General features: G+C 43.4%; 1 protein-coding gene across 4 annotated transcripts in view; it reads left to right on the top strand.

Annotated features, from left to right (window-relative positions):
* The window catches only part of PAX2 (paired box 2), an 82829-nt gene that overhangs the window by 54661 nt on the left and 9231 nt on the right, over positions 1–18937 (top strand). For all 4 annotated transcript variants that reach the window (XM_009087363.2, XM_009087364.2, XM_050976476.1 and 1 more), the window contains exons 6-7: positions 3006–3181; positions 4989–5115. In XM_009087363.2, coding sequence (XP_009085611.1) covers positions 3006–3181; positions 4989–5115 — 303 coding nt within the window. The remainder of the gene's footprint in view (positions 1–3005; positions 3182–4988; positions 5116–18937) is intronic.

Below are 18937 nucleotides of genomic sequence, written 5' to 3'. Positions count from 1 at the left end.
TCATTTCAAGTTCATTTCGCCAGCCCTCTGCCACCAGATCAGGCAATCAATAGGGGCAGCAGATATCATATATCACCTCTCTCGGTGCTAGGCAGAGAGCACCATAATCTCCCGCAAATTTAGAGTGACAGATTTGTCAAGATCTGAAGGGCCCCTGAATAAATGAAGGAAAAGAGACTCTTACAGCTACTCAGGAAAGCTGTGATTTCAGCTTCTTCACACAAAGGCATGGCCTGTGCACACGCAGGAGACACATGTGCACAGGGCTCTGAAGGCAGACAGAATTGCAAATACCTATGCATGTGTGCACAAATCTGTGTAACCACTCAGGGCAACTCACTAAGGGTAAAATCTAGTTTAATGACAATCAGCGAAAGTTTTACTGTACATCAGTCCACTCAAACCAAACACAATGCGAAGTTTAGGGCTGCCATCCTTGAAAATCAGGTATAGCCAAAACCATCAGCCACAGATGAATGCCTAGTCAGGTATGTACTGTGATGCCGACTCTAAAGAAAAACAGAATAATTATCTACTGCAAAAATACCCATGTGTATTAGTGTCATGGTGTGTACAATCATGCACACTCACTGACACGTGGAAAAATCTTCAAAGACAAACAGCTTCACAGACTGCAGACAGGTTGAGGCTGATACAGAAACTTTTTTTTTTCTGAGTCTGGACCCAGGAGTTCTGTGCTAGCTTTCTGCAGGGAAGACCAGAGTTCTATTCTCCTGATATTCAGCACCTACAGAAACAGCCCAATGTCATATAAAACATAAAAACTGTACTGACCCACATAGTGTGCAGTCCACCAAGCCTGATCCTTGTTTTGCTTTCTTAGTCAAATCTGCATGAACTCCATATTTCAGGAAATTGATAACTTTCTCTTGGGCAAATAAGCCTAGGGAGATGAGAAAACTCCAGGGATCAGTGCCAGTAAACAGCCTTGCTCTGGCTTGGGGTGGAAAAAAAAGAGAGAAGAGGCTGCTTGAGGGAAGGCTGCTGGCAGGGACAAATCAATATGTAATATTTTCTATGGTCTTGTGAGTGGTACTGTACTACGCTACTGTATATAATGTACTATTGATTATATCATATCGTATAATCACCTATAAACGGATATATCTCATAGCCAGAAGGCAGCAGGCTCAGTCATAACTCTGGGCCACCAGCTGGGCATTAACTGTGCCAGGAAAATACCATCTTGGCACTATCCATGAGCTAAAAGAGGAAGCAGCAGAGTGGTATTGTTCTGGATGCTGCACACTGAATGTCACTCCAGGCTTCTGGGAGCATCATGTGTCCATGAGCACCTCATGATTGCATGGAGGAAAGAAAAGGTCTATACAGAACCCTGGACCAATTTCCTGACAGGCAGCAGATTTCTGAGATTCACAGACTGGAGGCCACCAAGAAAGGCCTAAGTATGAGGCATATTAGTGAAAAACCAGGAAGATAATTACAGCACAAGAGGGAGAACCTGATCTTAGGTTAGTTGGGGTGATAGGGCAGTCAGACTTGTGTCTGATGAAGCACAGTAGGTAAGGATTCAGCATGGAGAGTATGGAGGCATATCAGCATGGATGAAGGAGGGGATTATTACCAGGCACACCAAAGTTAGGCTGAGATGTGACAGCAGAAAGATACTCAGCACATTTGGAGGAGATTATAATGAGAAGACTTGCCTCAGATGAGATGAGGGATTATGACAGAGGAAGATTCACTTCAGCTGGGACAGGAGGTTAGAACAGACAGACTCACCTTGGATATGATAGATGCTAATAGTAGGAGACTTACTCTAGATAAAAAGGGGTTATAACAGAGAAAAATGCACCTCATTTGAGTTGGGGGATAACAGAGGAAAAAAACCAAACCAAACTCAAACCCAGACAGGTGATCAGATGGTTTATCACAGGAAAAAAATCGCTTTGGATGGGGCAGGCCATTTATAATGGACTCACAGCAGAGGGGATGAGTGGGCTGTAAGAGACATGGGATGGCACAACAGAAAGAAAGACACCCTGGAGCATGGCAGGAGGCACTGCTGTGAGATTGGACTGTGTCAGAGGGCTGTTGTAGGGACAGAGATGCACTTCCAGGGAAGCTTCTACCAGAAGGCAGTTATATTCCTAATAAGAACAAAGTAATACAAGGAAGGCTGAATTCTACTGAGCAGGTGGGAATTTTGTAATTCCCACCTAGGTTTTGTAATACAATAATTCATTTTGGATAAGAAAGGAGACTGGCAGAGACAAAGATTCATCCCATTTTGGAGGTAGTTTTATAACAGAGATATGGGTCATGATAAATCACAAGCTACACATAAGTGAATGGGACAGAAACCAACATATGTTGGATGGGACAGCTGCCCCACAGGGAGAGATTTGTCTCGGGTGAAACATGGAGTCAGAAACCAGATTTCCCTGTTATCTATGGGGAATGAAAGGCTCATCTAGGATGTGATCAGATGAAATTAGAACAGTGATAGCTGCTCATAGGACTGGGGAGCTACAAGAGAGACTGCCTCCCTTCCAAACTGTAAGAGAGCCTTTTTCCCAGTGCAGGCTCCCTCAGTCCTCTCCACTACAGCCCAACCTCAGCACTCTTGTTTCTCTGCGAACTGCCTCTCCAGTGGTCTTCTAGCGATGCTAATCGCTGTGCTTTGCTCCCATTTTATGCTTGGCAGTGGAGATTTGGCAATTTTTAACACTGAAAATCAGCGGAACCGAAACTCATCTCTGAGCTAAGCGCCATTCTCCACAGCCTCACTCATTCTGGGCAGGAGAATACCACAGAACCCACTGGAGCAGCCTGGCCACTCCATCAGCGAGGAGGGGGCTCTTTTTGGACCCCTGCAGCCTCCTCTTCCCTCAGGAGTGGCACAGCTACCTGGGTGGAGGCACAGAGCCTTCCTCTTTCCCGCTCTGTCCTTGTCCTGCATCCATTACCAATCCAAGCCAGGGTGGTGCTAACTCCCTGTTTTCTCTGTCTGTGCCCTGCAGATGTATCCGAGGGCTCAGTTCCCAATGGAGATTCCCAGAGCAGCGTGGACAGTTTGCGGAAGCACCTTCGTGGCGACACTTTCACCCAGCAGCAGCTGGAAGCTTTAGATCGAGTGTTTGAGCGTCCTTCTTACCCTGACGTCTTTCAAACATCAGAGCACATCAAATCTGAGCAGGTGAGGGCCTGGCCTGGTAATGGGAACCCACAGGCACTGCGAGGATGATGGCAGGGAGATTCCCTCACCAATTCCCCTCTCTGTCCCTTGTTCTTATGCTGACCTGTTATTGCACATACCTTTTACAGCCCTATTTGTAACTGTATCACTGTGCTTATACACAAGCTTTACCTCCTCTGGTAAACCTGCCACATATGTGCACACTGTGCTCTCCCCTACGTCCCCATGACCACTTTTCCCTCTGCACACAGACCTGTCTGTACCTTGCCATGAATATGCCTACCCCCCATCCATGTTCACTGGCAGACAGCACTGCATAGAAACTCCTGCACTCTGAGATCACACTGCTGACCAGTGAGCCACAGGGATGGGTTTAAATGGATCATTTTCCTTCATGGCCTAAAGCTGAGACTCAACTCCCATCTCCAACATAGTTTTCCACACTTCTGCAGCTCTGCCCACCTTTTCTTTACTCCCCCACTCTCCCAGCCTTTTATCCCAAAAGCTGTTTGTCTTAATAAAATGAAAATCAAAAGTCTTTTTAAACCGCCCCAAGCCATAAACCAACAAAGGAAGAGAAGGAGAGGTTGGCTGTGGACTCCCTTCATCCCAGAGTCCCTGGGTTTATTACAATGAATAACCTTTATTTACTTTCATTAGACTATTAAGCACCAGCACAGTCATTTTTCCCCCTGAAACTCTGAGCAGGGCCCATAAAGCAAATCCAAAGCCTAATTGAGTTCATTTTAATTTCTCTCCGATCACAGCGAATTACTCTGGTGATAAATCAGGGGGCAGGCTCACCCCCAGTAGAAGGCCTAATTTGCAGCTAATTACAAAACTGATTTCTACAGGAAGATCAATACAAGAAGGAATTGGAAATGACTAGGCAGTCCTAGCCAAGCAGGGACAGGGGCGGGGAGGGGGCAGCATGCGTGGAACCTGCTGGAGGAGGGGAAGATGTGGGGAGGGGGCTGGGGAAGTGCATGGAAAAAAACAGAGGAGAAAGAGCAGAAAATCAGTTTTAATTTAACGTAATATTAATCAGAGCAACTTTTCCTGCTGTTTTGTAGCCTTCCTGGTTTCTCCAGCTCCCGCGTCTGGTCTGGAGGCTGCCACAATAAAAAGGCAATTACCAGAGCCTTTCGGACAGGACACCCTTTCAGATTCAATGGCTCTCCCCCTCCCACCCTTCTGTTAGCCATGTGGCTCCCCCCTCCCCAATTTCATACCCCAATGCACAGAGTGACAGAGGCAGGGGATGAGGCTTCTTTGTTTTAAAAAAGCTAGGACAGAGGTAACAGTGGAGGGGAGGCAGGCGACCCAGGCAGAGACCCTGGCAACAGTGCGCCAACACTGGCTGCTTCCTACAGCCTGCCTGTCCTAGTCATGTCATTGTAGTCCTATGCCCCAGCTGTCCTTGTCACCAGGGCAAACACCTCCCATCTCCACTCAGCCAAGAGGAGGGGATGTGGGTTTCCCCTTTCTTTTCCCATGGGCTGGCACAGCCATCCTCATCCCCACAGCATCAAATGAGGGCTCAGCCATACCACAGATAACAGGCCAGATCCCTCACCTCTCTTCCCCTTCACAGCATCAAGCAGGCAGGTGGGATAGTTCATCCTAGGATACCCCCTCCTCATCCCCCCTCAACCTTCTTGTCACTTTATCTTCTCCATTTCCTCCTCCTCCTCCTCTTCCATCTGTGCAAGGGTTTGCATCTCTCCTCTTCCTCCCCCCCATCTGTACACCCTTCCCTTTCTCCCATCACATCAATAGCGAGCTGTCTTTCTCCTCTCTTCCCCAGGGTAATGAGTACTCCCTCCCAGCTCTGACCCCTGGTCTCGATGAAGTCAAATCAAGTCTATCCACCTCTGCTAACCCAGACCTGGGGACAAATGTGTCAGGACCCCAGACGTACCCTGTGGTGACCGGTAAGCTGCCTGACCAAACAGCAGAACCAAGCTTTTTATTTATTTCCCTCATCACCATTAGCTTCTGCTTTTTCTGCTAATGCAAGATACCCCTCTGTGGCAAACAAGGAAAGAGACATAAAGACTCTGGAGAACATAAGGGTTCAACAGAAGTTTGAAATTCAGAGTGTTGGCAGTTTTGGGTACACTTAGATGTGTCCAAGTGTGGCTCAAAGGGAAAACCAGATGTGAATCACAAACTTGTGTGCCCAGATGGGGCTTAAGGCTGGGATGTTGGTGGAGAACAAGTATGTTCAAATATGCACTGTGATTTTTTTCCTTTGTATCTGAGAACAACAGGGTCATGGCTTATCCATGATCTTCACTTGCTTTTCTTTCAGAGAAATAATAGTTTAGGTTTTATTCAGCCCTGGCACTTGGAAGGTGCCTTTGCGCCTTGAAAACTGAGATCTGCTGAACTGCAACTGCTAAACTCCCTCCTCCTTAAGTCCATGAGTCTCTTAGGAAAGCTGGCAAAAAAAAAAATTGTTCACAGCCTTTCCTCATGTGTGGGCACATTAAACTCAGGTGTGTCTGGGAGAGTAGAAACTGTGAGCAAACACATGAAAGCAGACAAATCGGCATGCAGAGAAATAGGAGGCAACCCCTCTAGCAGATGCTTCACTGAAACTTCTTTTTTCCTGGTGGCATGTGCAGAACCTGAGTGGCACAATTTGGCCTGAGGCCACGGGTCACTCCCACACTGTCCTGATACTGGTGTAGGCTGCCTGTCCTGTGTGTGTCTAGAGCTGGAAGGAAATATTCTGGTGTCACAGCCCTTCTTCTTGAGGCCTTGGTTGCCATTGGTGGCTGCTCACACTGCTACCAGACTTGCACATCTCCTCCTGAGTAGCTAAAGTGGCTGCAAGGTTCAAGTGACCTGCCCCTGTTTGGAATATTCCCCTTTCTCAACAATTTTTGTAGCCCCTCTAGAAACATCGTGGCAGAAGTTGAGAAACAACTCATGACAAAGGTCTAAGTCCTGTTAGTAAGGGAAGAAGCTTCTTGTCCCTTGACCAAAAAGTTGTCCTGTGATGGCACAGAATCAAGAGCATTGGAGTATATATCTCAATTTTTTCTTGCAGAAGCTCCAGTTAATAGCCCCTGATGTCAGGGCAGCTCATGGCTGAGGCAGGCAGTCATTGCTTGTTCAGAAAACATTGAGCAAAGGAATATTGTTGCATGCAACTTTTGGCTACCAAGAACTTTGGGACCAGGCAGGATTAGTAACAGTTAACTCAAACACAGAGTGTTTGCAAAATATCATGGAGAACATGGGAGATGAACTATATTGTTCAGGAATGTCTAGAAAGTATGACATCCCAGATCTTTTTCATGGCTTTTACAGCTATCAGGCTTGATTCAGAATCCTTGTAGACATGCAGTTTCTTAGCCAACCAGAAACAAAATGGCTTAGCTGTGGCAAAAGTGTTTTACCTTTCTCTGTGTTTGCAAAACTCAGCTGTTTAGCAGATCCACATCTCTTACAGGAAATATCTTCTTGTCTTTGAGGGGCAAAGCCAGTAGGAGAGCAAGGCAAATCCCCACAGCTAAATGTAAAGGTGATGTGTCTACAATCAGAGTTTAAGATTCAAAGAGGCCATGAAAATAGTTCTTTTTAGCCTTTTGCCTAAGTGAAGATGGTGCATTCTAGCTTGTCAATGAGAAGGCTAGGACACTAAACAAGCCTTGGACATGACTCTCACAAGGGCACAGCATGAGACAGATTTGGTCTCACAGAAGAGACTATAGGCTGAGGAAAAACATTTTCTTCATGTCCCTCCCACCCTCTGCTACCCCTACTCTGTTCTCTGCCACACTCCCAGCTCAGCTTGAGAACATCCCCATCTGATCCATCTGGATCCAAGAGTAAGAAAAGTTCATTTCAGACCCAGCTTGACATTCCCAGGTGGCAACTTAGCACTAACATCTCAATCTGTATGCGACATTTCAATCAGTGCAGAGTAACAAAAGCAGAACTATTAGCACTGGGAGCTGTTCACTGGTAGTAATGATGGAGAAACTTAGAAACTGGAAATGAAAAGGGGAAGAAAAAGCCCCTCAGTAACCTAAAAGGCGTCAGGGGAAGAGGGGTGGAGAATTTTTCCTGTACACTTAGGCCAGGATCCAATGTTTGGATTAATGGTGCCATTACCCAAGAAAGGACTTCAGATAATGCTTATTCTTAAAATGTTTTTGCTGGCAATTAAATGGTTGCAGATATTGATCTTCATTGATCAGATGTTCTCAATTTGCATAATCTATTAAAGATGAATGATTCATGATATGTTTGCTATGGGGCTGGGCAACGCTTTCAGGAAGGACCAGAGATGTGAGGAACTCTGTCCTGCCTACTGATCTACCCCAGCTAGGAAATTAAGGAAGAGGCATGCAGATTTCTTTGGTATCACCCAGCTCCTGATCTCAGGAAGGGATATGGGAGTAATAGTGAGTACTGAATTGCAGGCTGCCTCTTTTGCTGCTATGGTATCATCCTTGAAATAACCCACAAAATGCCCAGGGCAGTCTGTAAATTCAGGTGATACCTGACACAAATGTGAACCCATTCAGGGTACAGATTCTGTGTGGAGTCACTTCACAATGTGAGATTTAGAGTTTCAGTCTATAGGCAAGTCTCCCCAGCTTAGTCTTCCCAGACAGAAAAACATATCACCTGGTCTTTCCAAACCATAGCTGTATGATACCAGATCATACAGTCTTCAGAAAGTCTTCCTGTCTGAAGACTTCAGAGAAAGTCCTTCTCTCTGGCTCATGACTAATTGTCCTCAGCAAGCTCTTTCAGCTCACACCCTTCTGAGACCTCACCTCTCCATAAGCCATCAATCCCTCAACAATCTGTAGCTAACTAAGAAATGTAGTGAGATCGTTAAAGAATGATGTTGCTGAAGTCCCTTCGTCTGGGAGCCTCTTAGAACTGAAGAGCTGGACACGCTACAAAACAGGCAGCCACCTCTTCAATGGGCCAGAAGGCCTTCCCCAAAGTCCTGGGCATCTATTCAAAGACACAGCTTAGCACCACTGTGTACAGCCCAGCCTTGCCTAGTACTGCCAATATCAAACACTCCCTTTCAGACAATCATTCTACTAACACATCCTAGATGGCTCATTTATAACTCACATCTCTGAAAGCAAGTAAACAAAACCATTTTTTTATTATGGAGCAAACAGGTCATCCTTATCTCTCCCTATTAAATATGTCCAAGGAATGTCCATGAATGAGTTGTCACTTAGTGACTTGCTGAACACCAGGCTAGGAAACCTACCCTGCTGTCGTTCATATGGAACAGAAATTTTCAACTGCCTTGTGAAGATTCAGAGAGAGAAAAAAGTTCATGGATTTTACTTTCCTCCAGACCTCCCCTCTCTGGCATACAATCAGGGGTTTTTTTCAATTTATCTTTTTTAATTCATACATGAATATATGCAAAAAAAAGGAGGAATTACTGACCAAAAAGGATACTTGCTATTCCTGAACAACATAAAGTAGTATTCCAACAGAATCTGATTTTCAGGAAAGCAGTGATGCTAATCATGAGGAAATCACTGGCTAGACACTTGGAAAGATTTTCTGAAATGCTAAACAATCCTTTGAAAACTTTAGCCTCCTGCAAGGTGAAAAGATGCTACTTCCTTCCTTTCAGATTAGCGAGTGAACTGAAGAGAATTTTGTTCAGTTCAATAACCTGATCATTTAAAATGAAGGAACAAACTCAGATTTGAAAAAGCAGGAACATTGGTTTTCCTCAAATTAAGTGAAATTAGAGTTGGTATGAAAGGATGAAAGCTGTTCTTTTAAAAATAGGATTCTTAAACCAATCCAAATTCCTCCTTCTAGCTTTCCATTCCTCCAGTTAATAAATAATTTTTTTAATGAAAAACCTGCTTAGAAAAGCTTGATTTTTCTGTTCTAATATATTTAGGAAGTCAGGGAACTTATGGTCATTTTATTTAATTAGCATGAATAATTACAAATACTGTTTTTAATTTAATTCTAATTTCCATCCAAATATAACTTGACACAGATAACAAGTAAAAAGTTAATAATCTAATAAAATAATAATATGGACTCATCGTTCACTATTTTGCCATGTAATAATATGTGAAGACAAATTATATTAAACAACATAATTGCTTAAATAAATGTGCACATGATGCTGTTCATCTACTTAGCAAAAACTGAAATAACTATGCTTAGGGTGAATTTTGTATTTGTCAAAATATTTGTTACCTCCCATAAAATTCAAGCCTGTAGAAACCAGCCGCTCAGTGGAAATGTAAAACAAGTTGATCTAGCTTGCTGTTTTAAATCATGACTAAAACTGACCATTACATTCAATTGTACTTATAATGTTACAGTGAGAGGGGAAGTATTTCCTTCCCCTTTTCCTTGTTTGTACTGGTGAAAAATTCCTGTCTTACTCCAGTCTACTTTAGCCTCTGATACCAGCAAGCAATGGCCCTGGTCAGGGCTTGATTCATCTGACTTAAAAAAACCTGTGTAGCAAACTGCTGGGGGGGGCAAGCTGGCTTTGGTGATGGCAGATCCCAGACGCTGACCCTGCCCAGCAGCCCAGCAGCAGGGCTGCAGTCAGCAGCACTCAAACAGCCTCTTGGGCACAGCTCTGGGTGCTCCAACGCCCAAAAAATGGAATATGATAGTCATTCATGCATCTGCTACAAGGTTGCTACTACCCTGCCTCAGGAAAATGAAGGTAATATTTTCTGAGAGCAAGCCTCTCATATTAAAGATGAGGAGCTGGCAAAACCAGAAGTCCACAGGACCTCCAAGTTTAATCAACCGTTTCCCCTCTTTAAGAAGAGATAGCATCTTCTTATCTAGTCAAGGAGTTTGTAAAAGCAAAAGGTGTTACTATTCTTCTCTGGGACCAAATAGCCGAGAATGATAGATGGTCAGATGAATGATCCCTGAAACAGACAGGAATGGGGGTGAAGGGGAAGGAATTACATAAGCTATTTATATGCATTCAGTGGAATTTTCACTGACAGTAACTTTATGATGCTTAAGAAAGCAGCTGATGGGCTTTAAAGGCATATTCAACTGAAGAACACAGAAATGGATGGGCCTAAAAGAAATAATATCTTAGTTTTCCTTAAATTGGCATTTAAGTGGACAATAGCAGTGAGTGAAAATAATGTCATATCATGACAATAGCAGTGAATTGGCATTCCCAGCCCAATTTTCTTCAGCAAGAGGCAGCATTGCAGGCTGCCACACTCTATGCTGCTGGACAAAAGGGGACTTTTTAAAGAAAATAATTGTATTATATTGTCTTTCCAGCAATTCAAGTTTTGCCTTTTCTTCTGAGGTTAAATGAAGAATCCAATGAGTACAATTTTGATAAAAATTCTTACGATATATACATATGCCCAGTGTAGCAAAGACTGTGCTTTATACCTGAGTTAAGCAGACATTAATAACTTTTGGTGTCTGTCAACTGTACTGGACTTAATCAGGCCCACTTTTTGTACAACCAAAATTGTCCACTGCAGTCTTTCAGAGAAATTGAGAGCTTAGAGTAATGTTTGTCCCATCTTTCTAAATTTACCCCTGCTGTGGGCTACCAAGGAAGATCTATCCTATCTTGTGATCAGAAAATACCATTATGAAGAATCCTTGGAGCTACCTATAATGAGGACTGCATGAAAAACTAACAGCTTTTGCATTGCCCAGTAGATATTTCAAAAGCATTTTGTTTAAGAGGCAACAATCAAGTCACAAAACAACAAGGAATAAGCACATGATTCATTTCAAGACAGGAAGAACTTGCCAAATCCAATGGGCTGGACTGAAGAAAGGGGGCAATGTAAACTCCACTGAACTTCTCTGTTTGTCAAGTGCACAAGTTGCATGCATATCTTTCTCCTCTCCACCCAGGACTTCAAAGCATATCTTCCCTCCTCAGCTCCATCTTTAAACAAATGTACTGAGAGCCACATGAAATAGGCTCCAGTAGAGTTCCCAAGTAATTAATTAGTATTCAAGTAACTTCAAAGAATAAGTCCAGGTCACAGGTCTACTGGAAGCTCCATGCTTTATTCTATATGAAGGGTATAAAATTTTCTCTTCAAAGTAGTATACAGAGTTAGCAGGTCAGTTTACTTGGTAAACTTGATCAGATCAGACCAGACATAAAATCTAGATTTATAACATTTAGTTTAATGAAAACAATACAGAAAATACATTACAAAATTTGATGTGGGATGTGATGTCACAACAGCATTGACTCTTAGGGGAAAGCAGCCCAAAGATAAGAACATGGGTGAATGTGTGCACAAACAGAAAAAAAACCTAAACACACAAGGCACACTCTCCAGTCAGAAGGAAGACAAGAAAGGTATAATGAGAAGCAGGTTAATCTTAGCACACCTGTAAGTTCTTCTAGCAAAGGTCTGTTATGATCAGAGAAGAGAAAAAACACAGGACAGTATTTATTTTATGTGCAACTTGAAAAATGCTCTTGCAACAGAAAACCCAGGAAACTAAGAATTGAAAGAGTGGTTATTCTGATATGACAGTAAGCAAAAGCCAACAATATGCTGTGTGAGTCCTGTCTGGTCTTTTATATCACTTTTGGAATTGGAGACAAGATCACCACAAGGGAGAAAGTGATGTAACTCCACTGCCTATAGTGTAAACTCACCAGTTTATGAGTTCTGAGGACCCAGTCCCATTCTGTTTACCACAACAAAACTTTTCTAAGGAATAGAGAACACAAATACAGAAAAAAAGACATTTCAGAGGTGGGTGCAAGGATAGAATTCAAAACACCTGAGATAAGATTCAGCTTTGGCACAGGGTTCCTACACGAATTTGAGTATTCTTCTCTGGGCTCAGTTCCTCACTGATAAAAGTGTGACCCCTAAGCAATTCTGTAAGGATATGTGTTGTAAAGGGTGGGACACTGGAGTCGTACAAATATTTGATAGAGACCTCAGGAAAAGACTAAGAACAGGAAACGTATTCAAGATGGCAAGCAGGGTAGAGTGGGTGTGTGAGAGCCATCCCTCATGCATGGATGTGCCATTTTGGTATTCTTTGTGTACTATAAAGAAAAGGAGCACTAGATGCAGATAGCTTATCCTCCAGGAAACCAGCAATGAAAAACAAGCAGCTTATGTAGTCCTGCAACCAACCCCCACCCAACTTCCCTTTTCTTCAGCAGGAGAGAGTGTGATAAAAGCTAAAATGAGTCTCCATAGGAACCCAAAGCTGTGAATCTTCCTCTCACTCCGTCTGGCCAAAATCCCTTCATTCACAGTAGGAATTTAGGCTAGAGATCACTAGTTCTTGCTCTCTGCCAAAATAACAGAGGAGAGGGTTAGAATGGAAGAAAACCAACCATAACTCAGAAAATACAGTCAGAAAGAGAGGAGTAGGTGATTCACAAAATGTTGTCCTCTGCCATGTTTCCAGCTATATCCCCACCCTGCTGACTTTCATGTTTCCCCCACCATGACAGTGGGTGATATTCTTTATGCCACCTATAAACAAGGATCCTGTTCTCCTTTTAGAAGAATAAAGGAGACTGAGGCAGGAGTAGATTTCTGCTGCTTTGGAAAGGGGCTGCAAACTCATTCCACTCCACTCCCCTCCCATTTGATTTCAGGTTGTTATTCCAGCCTTAGGAGAAGGATATACCTTGGGATTCACTGAAGGAGCCTTACTAAGAAACACTCCCAACAAAACATAGACAAGCTAAAATTGCACTACTTCACAGCTTGCTGGCAGTAGTGGGACTTGGGATAGGCAGAGGCAAGTTCTCCATCACAAATATTAAAGAATTAGAGAATGGAGAAAATCAAAATTGAAAACATAAAAGATGCAGCTGAAGTTTGAGGTGGTTAAAATGAAAAATGAGACTGTGCCATTCACAGGTGGATAGATAGATCAATCAATTGATTTCATATACAGTGACATGCTTTGGAGCTATAATTCACTGCTGGGGCAATTATTCCAGCATAGCAGTGGCAGGAGTTATACCAGAGACAGAATTCAAGTGCTTTTAGTCAGTGGAGAGTTGGACAACAAAGGAGTAAAAAATGGTAAATGCCATCCATCAGTAAAGATACATGGGATATAAATTATGTCTGTGCAGTTGCAGAGTATAGAGGGAAAGATAGACAGATAAATAGACACATATAAGTCTCAGTTTTGGTTGTGCAATCATTTGCTGTCTAACCTTATCCTTGCCTCCTTTCCACTATTAGAGAGAAAAGTGTTAAGCATTATTGTGTTCAAGTCTCTTTGCCATGTTACTGTTGACTTCTTTATCCCCCCACACACTGAGTAAGTGGCGATGGCTCTGGAAGGTGCGAGGAATTTTTCTTCATAAGCCTTGATGTGTTCAAGAGAGGGCTGGGCTCATCTCCGCTGTGAGTCTGACAGGGGTTTTAACAGCCTCACAACATTGGGACAAATAGCTCCTGGTCCCTTAACCCTTCCCAGCTTTGCAAGGCAAGGCCTAGCACTGTTGTTCCCATTGAAAGGGCTTTACACAGTCTTTCAGGCTGAAATCCTCTCTGTGGTGGCTGGGCAGAGCGGAAATCCAGGGGCTGGATCAGATTGGCCTAATGCTACAGCAGCTTAAGCGGTCTGTTTTACCAGAGATTATGGTTTCACTTACACAGAGCGCCTGAAAAATGCTGTGGTTTAGGAAGGATTATAGGTGAAAATTCCATGCTTTAAAAGAGAAATAAAGCAGGGGAGGGACTAAGAAACCCAACGTGCCTGGGGGCTGTGCAAACAGGATTAACCCCTGCCCATAGCACCTCTTGCTTCTGCCCACCCATGCTTCCACGTCCACCTTATTCTCTGCCCTTTCCTCCTCAGCAGCTCTCCACACCTGCTGTCTCTTGTACAATAAAGAGAGTTGAAATAGGAGTATGGAAAATGCCCAGGACCAAACTGTCCCCAGTTTATTTATGTATCACTGTCAAATGGCTTCCTTGAAAAATATCCCTTCACTCGCAGCCTGTGAAAGCCCAGGGAACTTTTGGGCCTCTGCCTGCAGACTGGTGTATTCATCCAAATTATCTTGTATCAATATTATTTGAATAAACGCTGCAAGCACTACCAGAATGCTGGTGGTGACTCTGCCTGTTTGGTCTGAAAGTAAATCTGTGCATTCCTTGCCTTGCAGAAGACAGAGGATGCAGGAGAAAAATAGCTTGGGGTGGTTCTCGATCTACAGAGACTGGCTCTGGCTCATGAAGGCTCACTAGTGGGATAGCAGGACAGTGTATGGTTGTAAAAGGCAGAAGCTGGGTGCTCATGGGCTGCCTATTCTGGGGACTTTAATTAATTGTAAAACATAATCCAGATACTCCAAGTTCCATTCCCCATATCCTCCACAAAAGGTCCTTGCCAAACAGAGCTTTGTAGCAAAAAGGGAAAAGAAATTACGATCCTCACTTCGCATACCAGTGACTTCACTTAGTAAATGAAGAGGAAGTGTATCCCTCTTGGACAGATCCTTCCCAACTAATTGAAACATGAGCGTATGTCTTTGCTGCAAAGAAGTCTTAGTGATGAGAGACCTTTGCTGGCCACCCATGTCAGAAGTACTTGGAGTAGAACACCGATGGCAAACTATCATTTTTGCCAGGTAGCAAATCTTTAGGAAACAAATATCTCAGGGTAAACAGCATTCACAGAGAGAAATTGCCCAGCCCTTTACAGTCTAGGTGTGCACTACAGCCTCGCAACAAGGTGCCTAAAGTTAATTAAGCCAGTTCTACATTAATGAAGTCAGATTTATGACCTAATTATATGTCACATTTCTATTTCTCTGTATAAATCAAAATCACCAGAACTAACTTATTTCATAGGCCATTGGCAATAGTTGCCATCACAGCAGAGAGACGGCTTTCATTTATTGGCTTGAATTTGTTTACCTGAGGATGGACAGTTTGCTAGATAATTTGGATTGGATTTGATCACATCATCCATGCTTTGCTTTCAGGTGTTCAAATACAGGACTCTATTACTGCTGACCCAACAGGAGTGGGTGTTCTGGAGTACTCATGCTTTAGGTCACAGAGTTCTCCAATTCCCAAACATCCTGCTTGGCGACCAACTTAGGAACAGTGGCAAAGCTCAATCTATTGTGCCTGTGAAAATCTGCACATCAGAAATGGAGGCCCAATGCAAACAACAATGAAAATTAGACCTTTTACAAGTCCCCGATATTTCCTCTCTTCCATTATGTCTCTCTGTCAAGGTATCTATCTGGCAAAACTACACTCTAGGGATAATCAGAATCAGCCCTGACTGTTTTTATTATTAAATCTCCAAAATGTGCCACTGTGAACAAGATCAACTGATTGATCCATCTGTCTATCCACCTATTAATTGCACAGTCCCATTTGTATTTTAACCTCAAACTCCAGCTATACCCTTCTTGTCACGCTTTTATGAAATTTGGGTGGAGAAGCTTTGGCCATTACAGCCAGCAATCTGTTTAATAGATGCTTATAGCAAGGCTACTCTCCTGAGGAAGGTTACCTTGGGTTTGAAGAGAAAAAGTGGTGCAATTCCTTGGGCCAAACTGTGTAAGTGTAGCATCTTCATATGCCCTTGGCCAGCAAGAAAGCAGCAGAAAAGGGAGCATCAAAGCTTCAGAGCATTCTTCTTCCCAATCCTATGCTTGTTCCTGTCCTCCCTCTCCTGCATGTTCCCTCCCTCACTTCCTTCTCTTCTTGCCTCCCATTCCTCCCCTCTGCCACTGCACTCCATTCCCCTCATCTCCTGCTGCTCTGCAGAGGCATTCCTGCAGTCTGAGCCTAGCCCCCAGGCACATTTACTGCTGTTGTCTCAGCACTGGCTCCTCTGATCTACTCCTAGCCTTTTTATTTTTATTTTTGTTTTAAAATTAATTTCCCTGTAGATTTTAACCACTCCATTTTCATTTACCCATTTTGTTCTTCCTCTCCTCCCTTCCCCACCCTCCTCTTCCTTCCCCTGTTCCCTTTGTCTGTCTGTGTCCATCCCTTACCCTACCACAGAAAACCTCTCCTCTCCCCTCAGTATAAAGCAAGAGCCTCATGGAGCCTCTCTCACCCCTTTCACCCCCACCACGCCGGTCGGCTCTGGGCAGGCTGATCTTCAGCCCTTCCACATGGCCCTTTCAGACGATGCGTCCACGCCTTGCTACAGTGCCTTCCTTCATCATGGTGCCCACTTTGGGCAGTCCAGCAGCCAGCCTCTGATAGCAGGTAACCGGCCTTGGCCACAAACTGAGCGGGGATGCTGCAGGCAAGGGGTTCAGTTTCGTCTGATGGGGAGGCAAGTAAATGCTGCAAGCTCTTTGATTGCAAGTGGGAACCATGTTCCAGGTCTGCATCTGCAGTGTATGTTCTCAGCTCCATGAAGAATCAAAAAGTTTTCATGCCTGTTCATTTTTAGAATAAAATGGGAAAAGAAGCTGTAACTACCTAGAAGTGACTGGGTGTCCCAGTTGGATTGGTTTTGGGACTTAGTATAGAAACATGCATACAGTAAAATCCTGTGTTGATTCAATAGCCATAACGTCCCTGAGTACTGCAGGCACAGAATACAGTGTGCTAGCCTAAGGTAGATGACAGCAGCGTGAAGATCCCAGCCAGCTCTAGGCCTGCCTGGGTTGTTCAGCATGGGCTGCAGCTACTAAGTCAGATAGACACGGGCAGTTGGTGAGCACTGCCATAGCTATGCTGTGAGCAGTATTTGAGTCACCTGATTTGGGAGTGTCAGTGTGAGCTGGTGCCGTTACACAACAGACCAAGCAGTTAAGAAACCCAGCATCATGTCTGAACATCAAGAGCAGGAAGGATGTGTGAAAGACTATATTTTACAGCCAAAGGAATACAGAGCTGAGGTAGGTCTTAATGGAAGAACAGAAGTGAAGAAATAGGTTGCAGAAGATGGCAGAATTAATAGGCAGTAGGCAGGAGGGAAAGATGGGGAGGAAGGTCAAGTTTCAGGTAGGTACTAAGGGAAACTCCTGAGCAAGGTGACAGAAGCAACATTGCTGCAGAATCTCAGGGGTGACTTTGGTGAAATAGTGGGTATCTTCTTGGGTGACCGCTGACTATTCTTCAAAGGATGTAATCTGGGCTTTTTCAGAACAGACAAGTCTTAGTGCGGACCACACTAATACTCAAGAAACATATCTTCTTCCTAACACTCAAGAAATATATCTTACTTCTGCCTTCTTCATGTTCCTATATTATTTTTCTCTTTTGACTTAATATCCTTCCTTTGTCTTGTCATGCGAGATTTCCATTTCTAAACCACCATGAAGGAAAACAGCAAGTAAGAAGGCTTGTGTTCATAAGACCATCTTGGTCCTACCTTACTGCAGGCAGTAAGAGCCTCTGAGTTCTGGGCACTTCCTAAGCCAAGAAGTGGCTCCAAAGTACAGATATCTGGGCATACTGTTATATACAATCATCTTGTAGCCTAGAAGGCACTGTGTTTCTTGAGAGGCACATGCCTTAAGACTCTTATAGGGAATTAGACATGGGACTAAGTATTCAAAAGCACAAACGATGTCACAGTGATTCAGGTGCTGTTCCTCACTCAGAAAGTTCTTGCAGGAAGAAGAATGGCTGCAGCTGGAAGCATGTCAAGAGCTAGCTTTACCATAGCCCTGCAGTACAAGAATTTAATAATCCTGTCTACATGTTTGTAATGAGAGAAGGTTATGGAAGGGGCCTGTTTTTATGTAACAGCATTTTAAGAGTTTCTCTGTGAGACTCTTACTGATGTTACTGATACAGTACATATTTGTTATCTTCCTTTTCAAGACTGGGATTCTGACAAATTATCGCTTCCCAACAAATTTTCCATGCTCAGTTTTGAACATCAACCTCTGTGTGTTCATGTCTGAATAAAAACACAGAGGCATATGTGCACACATCCAGTAGCAGAGTTAGTGTATATGTGATCCCACGTGAATGAAAGTGTCAAAATGAATTAATTTTGCCTGCAGCTAGATAATGTTATCTCTAACTTTTCAGTGACACCGTTTCCAAGCTCATCACCTGTTATTTCTCAAGTTAGTCATTAAATGAAACTAAAAGAACAAGAATTTTAAGCATAAAAAATTCTTGCCTTAAACCAAAGTGAAAAAAAAAATGACTACATCTACTAGGTGTTATTCATATGGTTTAACGTACAGCTACAAGTCACTAAAGGAATTACGGTGATAAGAGATTAAAAGAGTGTAGAATATTAATCCCTGATACATTATGTATTTATTTTTATCAGTATTGGGGAGTGGCTGGAAAATGGCTCAGCTGCTGTCTAAGAGGACATAAGCAAGGAACATCAGCCACTGATAGGAAACCTCTTCTGTAAGAAAGAATGAACTTGCAACTCTGTTTTCTTGAGTAAATCACCTCAGTAATCCTTACTCAAGACCTGTGAAAGCAATGACACTGGTTTAGCCTACCTCAACCCAGAGAAGCTTCCCCCCTTCAGGTTAATGTTCCATGCTTATTAGTTTTTGCTTTGCCTTGTAACTGTTAATTATTTCTGATTCCCCAGCCAAGGTTCATGCTTGTTCCAGGGCCTGCTTTTATCAGTTATCATTCTGCTGGTAGTAGAGTTAACCCAATGCTTCTTCTTTCATTGGCATATCCCAGCATGGTTCCTGTGACTCCAGTGGTGTTAATGGGCTTTACTTAGCCTGTCACTCCTAAAGGTGAATCAGACTCTTGCCAGGAGAGACAAAATTTAACAAAAGAACAACAAATAGCA

Source organism: Serinus canaria, chromosome 6, assembly GCF_022539315.1.
Source record: "Serinus canaria isolate serCan28SL12 chromosome 6, serCan2020, whole genome shotgun sequence".
Lineage (NCBI taxonomy): Eukaryota > Metazoa > Chordata > Aves > Passeriformes > Fringillidae > Serinus > Serinus canaria.
This window is presented reverse-complemented; position numbering and strand designations above follow the sequence as displayed.